We start from the raw sequence: 14,928 nt of genomic DNA on the forward strand, positions 1-14,928 counted from the left end.
GCTTCTACTAAATACTGAGCAAAGGGTCTGAATACTTATGACCATGTGATATTTCAGTTTTTCTTTTTTAATAAATCTGCAAAAATGTCAAAAATTCTGTGTTTTTCTGTCAATATGGGGTGCTGTGTGTACATTAATGAGGAAAAAAATGAACTTAAATGATTTTAGCAGACGGCTGCAATATAACAAAGAGTGAAAAATTTAAGGGGGTCTGAATACTTTCCGTACACACTGTAAATGTCTGAAGTAGCTCCTGCTCCATCACAGCATGACCTGTGATTAGACAGTGTTCTGCTCGGACAGGTCAATCCTTCTCTTTCTGCTAATCCTTTGAAATCATGCAACACTGCTTTAAACTCTGATTTTGCTTCCACAATGTGTATACATCTGTCCTTTTTTTTTAATGGCATGTAAAGGCTAAAAGGTAACTTTAGGCTGAAATGCTGTAATTGTTTTTGTTGTTTCATTTTAACAAAAACAGTACTAATTTAAGGACTATTCATAGATTTATGTGGAACTTTAATCCAGGTCACACGGTCTCTATTGGCAGCTAGAGTTTCCTAAGTTGTCATGGAGATTGATCTGTAAGCTTAGTAGCTATTATTATATCATCCAGAGCACTTTCAATCATCAAATCCATCTCAACAATGGAACAAACTTAGTGAGCAGTTGATGTGACTGAAAGCTTTGGACAGTGCCAATAAGTAGACTTAGAGCCAGGACTGTTTTGTCAGACTTACTGTCTCTGAGGTAGAGAATCCATCATCAAGTTTCATTTTGACACAGCTACTTAGTTACTTGATGATGCAGACAGATTTAAGTGTAAATGGATCAGTTTGGTTAGATTTACCCTTAGCATTAATGCTCATTCTTTGACTGTGCCCTTCTTTGTTAAAAGTAGTCACTCTGTGGTTCATTTGACAATTACTTTTGCTTGTGGTACCATTCAAATCAGCTATTTGGATACAGGTTCATCATACGTACACACATCAGCTGGGGCAGGACACTCCTGCTGTGCCGCTGCTGGGTGGGACTAAACTTTAAAGAGCTCAGCGTAGATTTTCATGTGTGGTTGTTATACCAAAGGTTAATGTGACTTGAGATCACGCCAGGCAGTAGCCTTCCTGTTTCATCAGTCCTGGCCAGAGAGTGTGTTTGTGAGCCTGTCACATTATGAAAACATGATCCCATGATGCATTCTACGGCATCGCAGTCAACCAATCGCATGCTTTACTCTGGATGACAGATAGGTCTTTTCACCAGTAAAATTGTGAATTTTATGTCACATGTCGAGATCCTTCAAACCTAACAGGCATAAGGCCTGTTTCAATGCTTTAGTATGTGTAACTTGCTTATGTGTTGCATTTTTCTTCTCTTCTCTCTCCTCTATCCACTCACCCCAACCGGTCAGGGCAGAAGGCCGCCCACCAAGAACCGGGGTCTGTCGAAGGTTTCTTCTGTTAAAAGGAGTTTTTCCTCCCCACTGTCACCAAGTGCTGCTCAAAGGGGATTTGTTGGGTTTTTCTCTATAATAATAGAGATAACAGTAAGGTCTAGACCTTACTTTGTAAAGTGTCCTGAGATGATCTTTGTTGTGATTTTGCGCTATACAAATAAAATTTGATTTGATTTATCAGAGCCAGGAGTCCAGGAACAGTGTCAACAGTTATTTTTACAAAACAAACCTTGTTTTATGAGTTTATCTAGTTTTGTTGATTTGTATCAAAATACATATATTTTTTATAAAGACATATAAAATCATTTGGTTACTGGAGTTTCAAAAGTCTCTAAATGATGGAACAACTGAAATAAAGGTGATTATCCTTATTAGTGCTTTCCTCACCAAACCTTGACGTGGATTTGCCCACCCTTGTGCCTTTCACTCCACTGTGGTTCTTGGTTCACAAGGCACATGTATTTCACATATTTCATTTAAAAAATAAATAAAAACTTAGGCGAGGATACATTTAAAGCTTTGTGCCTCTGTATGGTTGATTTAATGCAATTTATGTTAATTATGAATGTTTGATAGTGAACTATAGTGTTAACTTTCAAAATAGAGCAGGGACATGCATGTAGTCCTCAGGGTACACAGTTACTAACCATTTTATTTTGGGTATGCCATTCCAGACTTCTGCAAAGAAAGGAGCGTGAGGTGTAGAAATAATTGAAAACATGGCAAAACCAGACTATTTCTGATCTCTAAAAATATATAGCAGTTTATAACAATACATGCAGTTAAACTGCAAATGCATTTAAAATGTGCTTAATAAAGGCACACCTACTTCACCAGTAAATCCTGATCTACATTCATCTTAGAGTGAATAAGGAAACCAGACCAAGGGTTTTATGATCAGAGAGAGTGTTTTTTTTGTATATACAGTAAATGTGAGAGTGGGTAGATGGTAATGTACAGTAGCACTAAAGCTTCATCTCTCCCAGTCCTCCCTGTCCCACAGCTAGAGGGGAGCTGTGTGAATAATAGGAGGGGGTGGAAACAGTAGTATGTGTGTGCATGTCTGCTCTGGGGGATGGAGAGGTTGTCTAGTCTCTGTAGCTGCTGTTGGAAAAGACAACCAGATATGCGGGGGCTCCAGTTTGGTTTGATAAGGTTCTCTCAGTCTTGTCTTGTTTACTTGTTTACTCATTGTGTTACAGAAGAGCATTGTACATACACATTGAAAGCCACTGTACCAGAGTCAAATTCCTCATGTGTTCAACACACCTGGCTGGTAAACCTGATTCTGATTCTGGTTTGTCTGTAACGGAGACAAATATAAGCTGACGTGTTATTAATTTAATCTATAGCCATGGACATCAAAGTATTGAAAGAAAAGTACAGCAAGTTTATCCTTGACCTTGAAATTTGTAGACAAATAAATAATCAACCTTGGATTCAGGAGAAACAATGCAGATTCCGTCCAGGTCATGAAACAATGGACCAACTGTTTACTTTGCAAGGTTACTGGAGGGATCCTGAAAGGTTGCCCACCCAGTCTACATGTGTTTTGTGGACTTGAAGAAGGCCTACGACCAGGTCCCTCATGGGATCTTGTGGAGGGTAGTTCGGGAGTATGGGGCACCGGGGCTGTTGGTGTGAGCCATCCTGTCCCTGTTTAACCGGAGTGAGAGTTGTGTCCGTATATTCGGTCAAACTCATTCCCAGTTTGTGTCGGCTTTCGTCAGAGTTGCTGGTAATGTGGTTTTGTTGGCTTCATCAGCTGGTTGGTTTGCAGCCAAGTGTGAAATGGTGGGGATGAGAGTTGGCACGTCCAAGTCTGAAGCCTTGGTGCTCTGCCGGAAAACAGTGGACTGCTCCCTCTGGGTTGGGAGTGAGTTGCAGCCCTAAGTGAAAGAGTTTAAGTATCTCTGGGGTTTTTTTTATGAGTGAGGGTAAAATGGAGTGTGAGGTTGACAGGTGGATAGGGGCAGCATCAGCAGTAATGTGGACGTTGTACCAGACCATTGGGGTGAAGAAGGAGCTGAGCCGAAAGACAAGGCTCTCAATTTACCAGTCAATCTAAGCTCTAACCCTCATCTATGGTCATGAGCTGTGGCTAGTGATTGAAAGAATAAGATTGTGAATGCAGCAATCAAAATGTGTTTCCTTCATAGGGTGGCCAGACTTTCCATTACAGATAGGGTGTGGAGTTCAGACACCTGGGATGTACTTCGAGTAGAACCGCTGCTCCTTCACATTGAAAGGAGCCAGTTGATGTGGTTTGGGCATCTTACTGGGATGCCTCCAGGGTGCCTCCCATTGGAGGTCTTCCGGGCGCCTCCAACTGGTAGGAGACCCGAGAGTACACCCAGAACACACAGGAGAAATTATATATTTCATCTGGCCCTGGGAACACCTTGGAATACCGTCAGAGGAGAAACGTTGCTGGGCGCCTCCCATTTGAGGTCTTCTGGGCACCTCCAACTGGTAGGAGACCCTAGAGTACACCCAGAACACACAGGCGAAATTATATATTTCATCTGTCCCTGGGAACACCTTGGAATACTGTCAGAGGAGAAGCATTGCTGAGTAGGACATCTGGACTACCTTACTGAACTTCTGCCACTGCGGCCTGATCCCAGATAAGAGGATGATAATGAATGGCTGCATGGATAAATAAATAAACCAACAAACAAACTTATGGTCCATCTACCAGCTTTCAGTGAGTGACAGTGATGAGGACCAAGATGTGGTTAAAAGGCCTGGAAAAAGCCTGTAAGTGTATCATAATGTATGACCATACACATATTGTTTTGGCTTCAAATAATTTTGACCATCATTCAAAAATACCTGAGAAATATACCTACCACAATGTGAAAGCATAGAACAGGATGGCTCTTAACCTTAGATGATAAGACAAAGTCATCAACACGACTTTAAGAATTTAACAAAAATAACTGAGCATGTTCATAACTAACACCTACACAGGGGACATGTGGTGTTTCCCCTGTTTGACAGGTTTAGATCTCTGCTGACTAAGAACTGAACCCTGTTGAGTTATCATAGCAACCATGCACATAACAAGCTCAGCTATGGAGAAATTAGTTTGGCATGGATTGCCCTCACCTGCCATTGTCTTGTATCACACTTTTCTTTTGTTGAGGTTTTTGGTTCTGAACCAGTCTTGGCTGATGGATTCGAGCCACAGTTTACCCTATTTATCAGTGCTGACTACACCAACCCAGGGAGAGTTCCAGTGTACGCCGACTGGATCCACATGTGGCTTCTCTTTGACAGCTAACAGAAAACACTTGCTATGATGTCAGTGATTGTGATGTTTTCAAAAGTGCAATGTGCTGTAAAGGTTTAGCCACTTTTGCACGCCTCACAATTTTAATGGTGTAAATCATTTTCAGATACTACTTTCAGAAAAATTTGGATCCTTGTTTTTAATAAGTCCATACAGAGCAAAACATTCTGCCTTTTTTGTCATCCATGAACACATCAGGCAACTGTACCTCTGGTATCTTTAACCTCTTAACTTGGTAACACTCCGATGAATGAAAAAACTCCAAACTTTTAGTCTTGCAATGTGTAATCCTTGAGAAATATAACCACCATTATTCATTCTGTGATTCTGTGTAGAACATGTCTTTACTGGTAGTTTTTTAAAAGATTAATTAATTATCAAAATAGTTGCTGATTACATTTTTCTTAATTTATTACAAATTTATGTATATGATTTGCTCTGATTGATTAAAAAAAAAAACCTTAGCTCTCAAGGAACATTCAACTTTTTGAATCCCATGTATGTCTTCATATCATCATATAAAGTGAGATGATTATCAGAAAGAGCAACATACTGTTTAAAATGTAAAAGGAAAGTAAAGCTTTGCATTAAATTCAGGATGCAAGGATTAGTGATGGGGAAAAACCTGAAATGGACACTAAACTGCAATAAATGTCTAAATAATGAAGATGTACTTGGTGAGCCATGTCTATTTATACAGTAGTAAAAGTTAACAGATTTTTTTTTCTGAAATTTTCGGAGTCACAAAACTAACATTCCAGTAGAAGCCCTGACAAAGACAGGAACTGCCTCCTCCTCCTCTAGCCCTGCTGCTTCCAAGAGCAATCAATAAACAGCCATTGGGCTGTCTGCCATTGACAGACTTCTGTCTAATTCCGCTGCCAGTGAAAGCTAGATGCTAATGGCGCTTTTTGAAATCTGTGCAGCTCTATAGAAAATCTATCAATGCCTCATTGGTCTGCTGCATGCTCACATTTCTTTTATCCCATGCACAGCCTGGTGTAGAGTATAAGCAATACAAATACCTTTGTAGATAAGAGGCTATGTTGATGACAGGGTCAGTACTGGCCAGTAGGTTTGTCATTAGGAAAGTGGAGGGAGTGTAACTGACTGTTTTCATTTAGAACTACTAATAATAATAATTTTGTCATTTTTCAAGTAAATATTTACAGATTCACTTCTTAAATATCAGGATTTTACACCTTTTATTGTCATATGACCTGAACATTTTTGGATTTTGGACTGGAAGTTGAATAAAACAAGCTATTGAATTAGATTATCTTGGGCTTTTGGGACATTTTAATGGATCTTTTTACACTATTTTCTAACATTTTATACACAAAACAATTAAGTAATTTAGCAGATTAATTATTAATAAAATGAGTAATTACTGTACCTGTGATTAATCTGTTGTTTTCTGGATTAATCAGTTCATCATATTCTGTTAAAATGTCAGAAAATAAAATGCCCATCACACATTCTCAGAGCCCCAGGTCTTACACTTCTCTGTTCTGATCTACAGTCCAGAGCCCAGAGACATTTAACTTAGGATATAAATGACAGAAATAAAAAAATAGATTAGCAAAGTAGTTGCAGATTTATTTTCTGTTAATTGACCGATTGTTTCAGTTCTATTAGGAAGCACTTTGCTAGTCATGACCGGATCTGTACATGTCAGGGTTTTTTTTCAACAAGGAATATCAGAGTCTGAATGAATGAATGAACCATGTACATTTGCATTCATCTGACTGGTTTTCAGACAACACTACAAATGAGGGAGTGTAAATATGAAAAACACCTACCAAGGATGGACTTATTCTGGAAAGGTTGTACTGTTGTTCATCAGGGCCATGTCTGGATTGGGAAAGTTCATTTAATTCTAAATGGAATTGGCTGGTATTCTTGTATCCTTCAAAGTAGATGAGAATGTCCTACATACCACAGCTCTGGGAAAAAAATGGGAAGCAGCCAGTAGCAGCTATTTTTGGATATGCCCACCCACTTTGGGCAAAAGTGGACGAGTGTTGCCTTTGCCAAGCTTCAGTAACAGCAGTGTGGGTTCCCTGCTCAGAGCTGGCTGTTCATTTTAGGCTGGTGGTTTTTGAAAGCAGTGTGGCAAAACATCAAACCAAAGAATGAATTTGAATTCTGTCATAAGGGTTATTTCAGCTTGGGCTTGATGACTACAAAATATAGCAAACCTTGTATTACAAACTAAGGGCAATGGACTATTATCAAAAGACATTGTCAAGTGGCATCATGAGAACTGTAGGATTCTCCTTGACCCATTCGATCACTGCCTGTGCAGCTTTGATTCTGTTTTTGAATCTGTTTCAACTTTATGGAAATACAATAGTAAACTCTTTCTTTACTGTAACTTAATTCTTTACCAAAGTATTTCATTCCTAATTGTGTTCTCAGGTTGGGAACATTTCCATCAACCTCCATTCTTTGCCTTTAGTTTGGTCTTGAGGGCTAAAATCATTTATTTATTATTGCATAATTTGGTGAAAGCTCTTTTTTTTCTCAGATGAAGTTTTGCGACATTTTGCCGCTTTGTTGGTGAAAAGGAACGAGGGTCTTTCATGTCTTAAAAAAAAATGGAATGCCCCAGCTTGCAGATATCAACAATACTCAAATTTCAAGAAACATTACTTTTTGTAACTTTATACCTAAAATAGTTTTTGTCATTTCTTCATGCCAACCGGTCTTGCTTTTCTTTTTCTATTTTTTTAAACCTTTATTTATTGAGGGTTGGTTCACTGAGAGGCCACACAGTTACACATTACCACCTGGAAGCTGCCCAGTACAACCACAGACTGACCTGTGGCCATTGAGCAGGTCCGCTGGAGCAGTTGGCATTAAGGGCCTTGCTCAAGGGCATGACAGTGCTGTTAATCAAGATGGGGCAAGCGCTGCTTTGTCCCATCCCAGATTGAACCAGCGACCATCCTGTCACAAGCTTGCTTTCTTTTTTGTGAATAAACTCTAATGGATCAGTCTAATGTTCGGTCATTTTATGTGCTCAGATCTGTCCAAGAACCGTCTGTGTGAGCTGCCGGAGGAGCTCTGTCAGTTCATCTCTCTGGAGACACTGAGCCTTTACCACAATGGGATGCGTTCACTGTCCACCAGCCTGGGCAACCTCCAGGCCCTCACCTACCTCAACCTCAGGTAAGTCAGCACCATACACAGGCTAATTCATGAGCCATCCTGGAGCCATGCCTCCAAAGTTTTTACCTCAGCTTGTATAAGACATAACAGAACAGCTAATAAAACTAGTGTAGCTAATGAACTGAGGGGATTTCATATAATACTGATTATTTATTAAAACATGACCTAAGTGGTGATACTTGTTCAATCCAGAAATCCCATCACATTTCAGATTTGTAGTTTTAAAACACGTTCATTTCTCCATTACAAAGATATCATAAATTACATTAATCAAATCCTCATGTGTAACCTTCTTACTTTGTCCATTTTTGTGTTCCTTCTTAAAATTAATTAAATGTTAAACATCATGGTTTTTTTGTTGATTTAGTTTTACAGGTCTTTAAGTTAAAGATCTGACAGGTCCTACCTCCCGACACATCAGAGCTTCGTTAAACTTTCACGTCTTTTCATATCTCTGTTTATGCTTGTTACAACTTGTCCCATTTTTGGAAAGTTTTGGCCAAGATTTTTTGGATCTACTTGGACTTTATTGGACAACATTGCTACAACGACTAATCTAATCTTGTTCCCAACATTTTTTGGATAGCAGGTCATTTTTATATAAACACTGTTGTTATTTTTGGTGGTGGTGGTGTATTAATGTCCCACATAGGAAGATAATGTGATCTTCCATTAGCTGTGTTTCATTTCAGGAATGATCTCCCTGTTTATCCTTCAAACACATAAATAATACCATATAGTCAAAAGAGAGTAGACGACTGAAAGAGTGGGTGTGCATAAAAACAAATCTAGACAGAAACACAATTATGATTTCACTGGGGTTATTTTATAGTAGTATAGTATAGTTCCTCATAGCCCTCTAACAAAGTTTCGTACCGCAGCCTGGTGGAAATGACTAATGTATCACTTTATTTGGAAAGCTGTAAATCACAGTTTACAGGTATTCCACTCCTCTGAATGACAGCTGTTGCTTTAAAACCACATTTGAACATCAGTGTTTGTTCATGCTGGTGATAAAAAGAGGCCATTAAATCCTGTCTAAACCTTCTTACATCACCAGAAGCACACTGCCACTCCACATGATAATTTTACTGTTGCTAGGAGACCAGGAAACCCCCTCCAGGTGGGTCTACATGCACCAGAAGTGTAGGTTCAAAGCCACTGAAATATATAACACAAAACAGACCCATGTTTTCTCCCCATTCTCTTCGAGCTTTTAGGTGAGTATCCCTTTGGAATGACATCACTGTGCATGTGTGTGCCTTGTCTCTCACAGTCGTAATCTTCTGTCAAGTTTACCCCCATCGGTGTTTCAGCTTCCCCTCCTACGAGTGCTTATCGTCAGCAACAACAAGTTGTCATCACTGCCCTCCTCCATATATTCCCTCACACACCTCCGACAGCTGGTACGACACACACAGAGCTCTCTCTCATCAACAGTACCTTTTGGTGCTCTAACCTATTGTCTCTTTGCAACAGTACATTTCAGTGATAGAGGATAAAATCAAACTTGATCTGTGTTACTCTTTCAGTACAGATCTTTATATAGGTCATAGTCAAAAGTCCGTACTGTGTTTTATTGCCTCAGTTTAAAGCCAGAAGTCTCTAGATCCATTTCTAATGTAATAAAACAGGTCAGTGATCTTATCAGTCCTATAAATGTTCAGTTTTAGGTCACTGGTCTTGGTTCACTGTATTATTTTTGTGTCTAACTCTGTCAGGATGTAAGCTGTAATGAGCTGCAGCGTTTGCCTGCAGAGCTCGCTCAGCTGGAGTGTCTGAGGGACTTGAACCTGAGGAGGAACCAGCTCACCACTTTGCCTGAAGGTACAGCACAGATGCACTTGACCACTAACCTCTCAGCTCCTACAGTGTGATGAGCCCAGCTAACTTCAGAAACCAGTGCACCAGTTATGTTGTGGTGCACTTTAAGTGATTTTGCAGATTCAGCGCCAGGACAAATTAAACGGGGGCAACAGGTTTTTAATTGTATATTAATGTATACATTTTTTGTGAATGTGGAGTGGTTATTAAGGTTTTTTGACCCAGTGTCAGCTGGGATTGGCTCCAGCCCCCCTTGTTGGGATAAGTGGTATAGAGAATGAATGGATGGAAGTTGTTTAAGGTGCAACTGACTTTTTTCACTGTGTGCAATTGTGAACTAAACAGGTGTTTAAAAGAGAACAGCTGTCACTATAGAAATGTTACACAAATGTAGCAAACAAGCAAGCAAACGATGCCCGCCACGTTGTCATGGCAATATTTGTTCACAGGTTTGTCACTCACCCATCTCAATGGACAGACAGACTTTCATTCTATTAGGTGTCGGTCCACACTGGCTCTCAGACAGGCTAGGAGATCTGTGTCACCCCTGGACTCTCATTGGTGTTTAAGCTTCAAATCTTCTTTTTAGGCCCCTGCACTAGTGACAGCTGTGGCAGGAGGCATTTTGTTTTGGGGTTGTACATCTGCCTGTTTGACCCATTGTCATGAATGTGATAACCCCAGGAATTTGGCACAAATGTCCATTTGGATTTACAGACAATGTGAACACTGAATTAGACACTAGAGTCATACATGTTAATATAGTGGTAACTTTCATCTTGCAAAAAATAAACAATATTTTTTATTAAGTTTCTTTAAAGTCTTCACTGCATATATTATATGATTCTGGACAGACATGCTTGTGAACTGTAACGTAACTGGTTGGCAAGGTGGTAATTTTAGTTTTCTTTGCCCTCTGTAGCAAACCAGGGAAATAAAAAAAATCATACATACATATAATTCATACATAGATATATTACTGAGCCTGCAAGAAAACTATTTTTGTGATAGGCAAGTGGTGCAGCAAACAACTGGGGCCACCAAATCTGGCACTGGTGTTATCATCTGAGAGACTTGGTGGCACCTGTGCCACCAGTATCAAATAACGCCCTGGAGCCCTGCCATGTGGTTTTGGTAGTAAGAGGTGCAACTGAGTCCAGGAGACAAGAGAATGTTGTGTCTAAGTTACTTCTCCAATTTTCAGCAGAGCTTGTCACAGCAGTTAAAGGATCCAGGGCCACTTGTACTCGCTCACCAAGGGTAGTTACAGTAGATGAACCTCTGTAGTGAATTGTAAATATATTTGCACCAACATTTCAAGGACAGGTGAGCATGGCTTACTGTGAGATTGTGAGAGGAGCAAATGGTCAGAGTCTGTTGTCCTGGACAGAGCAAATCATAAACAATCTAAGATTTGTAGAGTAAGGCAACACCACCACCTTGTTTAGTAAACTGTGCACAATGGGCACTGGTATGCTCAGGTGGGAATGAGGGAAGAATGTCAGGCAGAAACCTTTCTAAAAAACAAAATGAAATTATAATAAAAAACCCCACTAAGCATTCCACATTAATATACAATTATTTAACATAATTAACACAAACATTTGTTTATTGATGTGTAACATTACAGTTTTCAGTGTGATCACAATTTACTTTGGGTCTTGATTTACTGTATTTACTTACTCTTTAAAATATTCCCCTCACTGATTAACTTGTGACCATGGTGGTGCACTGAATTAATAGAATTCCTCATGGTAAGTGTATTTTTCAGCGATGTAGTGCATTTAATCTAATGAGATGCTGATCAAATTATGGAATTTGGTAGATCCAGTAGGCATGTTTTAAAAATAAAATGGTGAGACCTGTTTGTTCTTTCGCTGTTGAAAACAGCTAACTTAACCTAAGTATGTGCAATGATAAAAATGCAACTATTTCTTTACTTAACACATTTACTCAAACAAATTAAATATATGTTTGGAATTCAAGAGGTCAGCTTTCCTAAAATCAAACCATGGCCATGTTTCATTTCTTTAGGTGTAAATATTAGCCAGCTGGCTCATTTTACACCAAGAGATGTTCTTAAACCAGTGAAGTGTTATATATGGATGAGTTTAATAAGTGGATTTAGAAATCCTTTTTAAATTACAACTAGCTTGCTAATTTATGAATGATGTAAATTGTTCTGTACAGATAGTTTTCTTTCACTTTGCCATTCTGACTATTGCTGTTAGACTGTCAATGAAACTTAACACCCCTTGCAGTTTTGACATAATAGCGCAGGAAAGGATAGGTTTGCAAACTTTGAATGTGAAATAGCAGGGAAAGAAGATGAAGTGCTGATTTAACTGTAAGCAGTGAGTGAAGCTGAAGTAAGTGGTCAGCTGAACTGGAAATCCTGAAACAAGTTGCCAGTTTAAGTGTATCAAGTCAAAGAAGTAAAGTGAAGTGTAAGCACTGAAAGCAGTTGGAGTAATCAGCATGAACAATGGAAGCTGAGGAAGCTGAAAGTGAGTTTGAATGTGAACACTGAAAAGTGTCAGTTGTGTAATCTGGTCCCAACCAATATTTGATAAGTCACTTTGTGACATTTATAGTCCACAGGCTCCACTTTTAAACCACAGTCAGTGTATAATTGAGTGAACCATCACTGATTTTAACTAGGAATTCTGTAAAAATGACAGTTGAGTCAAATGCCGACAATTTAAGACCCAAACAAGACAATAAATAAAACTATCCTTCTCTGTACTTCCTGCAGAAATATCTGAGCTCCCTCTTGTCCGGCTCGATGTGTCCTGCAACCGCATTTCCCATGTGCCCTTGTGCTACCGCCATCTCCGGCATCTTCAGAGCATCTTGCTGGACAACAACCCGCTACAAATGCCTCCGGCACAGATCTGCTCCAAGGGAAAATACCACATCTTCAAGTACCTCAACATGGAGGCCTGCAAAAGGAGCCATGAGGAGCTGGAGAGACATCTGAGACCCACTGGATTTAACAGCTGGTGAGAAGTAGGAGGGAGGGAGGATGTTGATAAAGGGAGGAGGCAGATGGAAACAGTGAATGGAGGAGATGACAGGGGAGTAGCAGAAAGTATGAAGGAAGGAGCATGTTCTTACTGGTCAGAATATGATGACACTTCTAGGTTGGTTATAGACAAAGAACGCCATGTTATACATTTAAAAAAACATGGCAATACAAAAGTACTGCTTATTGATGGTGGCAGCTACTATAGCTAGTTAAGACTGTGAAATACATTTTTTTGTCCCCACAATATGAACTTTGAGAACATTTTCTTATACCAAACTAGGAATAATGAGAACATGAGGTGAGAAGATAAATGACAAGAGCTACAGTAAATGGATGATAAGTGAGGCCTGTGAATGGGCATGTTAAGTTAGAAGAAGCTGAGGTTATCATATATTTATAAACTGGAATGGACTCCTTTTAACAACCCAGTGAACTGTTTCCGTGATATTGACAGGGCCAAGACAGAAGTGCTCTGCATCTGATCTGGAGTAGATTAATGACGCCCTATGAAACAGTAGGACTACTGTGTATTTACGTGTATATTTACATTATTGATGTTTCCCCGCAGTTTGTCAGACCACGAGCTGTTCACAGCGCAGTTTGGAGGACTGGACTCTGGCTTCAACAGTGTAGATAGCGGAAGTAAAAGATGGTCTGGGAATGAGGTAAAACTACTGGACACACACACAGACTTGGGCCCATATATGCAAAGCATCCTAAGCCCTAAGAAAATGTTCAGAATTTCCCCTTAAAGTTAAAATTAGATCCTTGTAAAGATAAAACTTATTCACAAAGCATCTTAGCCCCAAAAAAGAGCTCCTAAGGTGAAAACTGTTAACAGTGAGGTCATCAAATGTTACAGATTAGATCATACACTGATTACATTTGTGGTTGATCTCATTAGATATGCACACATCTACCACCCAATGCAAAAATGCCATAACGCCAGAAATGACAGTGATATAAGATAGTTGGCAACTGAAAAATGAAACAGTGGAGCAGTGTCAAATAGATTGTTAATAAGTACTAAAATTACCAGCATGGTTAAATAAACTTAAGCAATTAAATAAAATAACTATCAGAGGAGTAATCGTGCTTCCTTGGGCTGAGCTCCACCTTCAACAGAGCCGGCTCATCGAGATACACAATTGGCCAACAGAACGTCCTTACATTCAGCAGCACTCATTTATTTGTATTTTCATTGCAGCAAGATTTGAAAATGGAGTCTCTCACTTGGTTTTTTGATGAGAGGTTAAAATAATGCCTAAGACCAAGGAGCCCTTGGTCTTAGGCATTATTAAAATGATCTATTAAAGCTCAGTGAGTGTAAATAAAAACTTAACATCAATTCTGAGAGTTATCACACTGCAAGCTGGTAACACCATACTAACACTGTGACTTGTGTGTGACTCCTCAGCGGCTGGCGCCACCCCCACATGGTCACCAAGCCTAGCAACAGAGTCAGCCATACCTCCTCACTCAGTTTTTTTTTTGTTTGTTTTGTTTTCTTTTGTTTGTTTTGCTCAGATTTGCCCTGAGCAGTTTCCTACATCTCCTAAATCATATTTAAGCTAGGACTCTTGCTAGGGGTTTTTTAGGGTAAGTTAAAAGCACCCAGAGTCTGTCTCAGAATGTTTGTGAATACAAACCCTGGTCTTTTATACAGCTGCTGTAAATTGTCCTGCCTGACTACACTAAACAGCATTAGGTTAAACAAACTACAGTATGACAGTATGTAAACGGCACCCACTCTGTTCTTTGTTGAAACTGCATTTTAATTAGAGAGTTTGCTCATCCTGCAAAGCACTACTCTACATAGTGTCCAAACATACCTAGAACAACATATCAGTGCAGACAAAACGCTATAGAACATTACAAACTCTTAGGCCAGCATTAGGAACATCGTTATGGTAACAACACTGAACCTGCAGTCATAGGCGGACTGCGTACCTGCAGTGTTAAGATGAGGTGACTGCGACTCTGATTTGTGTTTGTGTGTCCAGTCAGCAGATGACTTCTCAGAGCGTTCCCTCCGCATGGCTGAGGTCACCAGAGACCAGAGGAACCTAGAGGAAGATGTGTCTCCTCTGCAAGCTAACAAAGGTGAAAGAAGGATGCACCTGCTCTAAGCCAGTGTTTACATGTAATGGA

At 39.6% G+C, this 14,928-nt stretch overlaps 1 protein-coding gene across 1 annotated transcript in view; it reads left to right on the forward strand.

Moving 5' to 3' along the window:
- The window catches only part of lrch4 (leucine-rich repeats and calponin homology (CH) domain containing 4), a 53,618-nt gene that overhangs the window by 29,126 nt on the left and 9,564 nt on the right, over nucleotides 1-14,928 (forward strand). The window contains exons 3-8 of the mRNA XM_020594857.1: nucleotides 7,781-7,925; nucleotides 9,202-9,331; nucleotides 9,647-9,752; nucleotides 12,505-12,751; nucleotides 13,346-13,442; nucleotides 14,781-14,880. Coding sequence (XP_020450513.1) covers nucleotides 7,781-7,925; nucleotides 9,202-9,331; nucleotides 9,647-9,752; nucleotides 12,505-12,751; nucleotides 13,346-13,442; nucleotides 14,781-14,880 — 825 coding nt within the window. The remainder of the gene's footprint in view (nucleotides 1-7,780; nucleotides 7,926-9,201; nucleotides 9,332-9,646; nucleotides 9,753-12,504; nucleotides 12,752-13,345; nucleotides 13,443-14,780; nucleotides 14,881-14,928) is intronic.

This window comes from Monopterus albus, unplaced genomic scaffold, assembly GCF_001952655.1.
Source record: "Monopterus albus unplaced genomic scaffold, M_albus_1.0 scaffold25.1, whole genome shotgun sequence".
Lineage (NCBI taxonomy): Eukaryota > Metazoa > Chordata > Actinopteri > Synbranchiformes > Synbranchidae > Monopterus > Monopterus albus.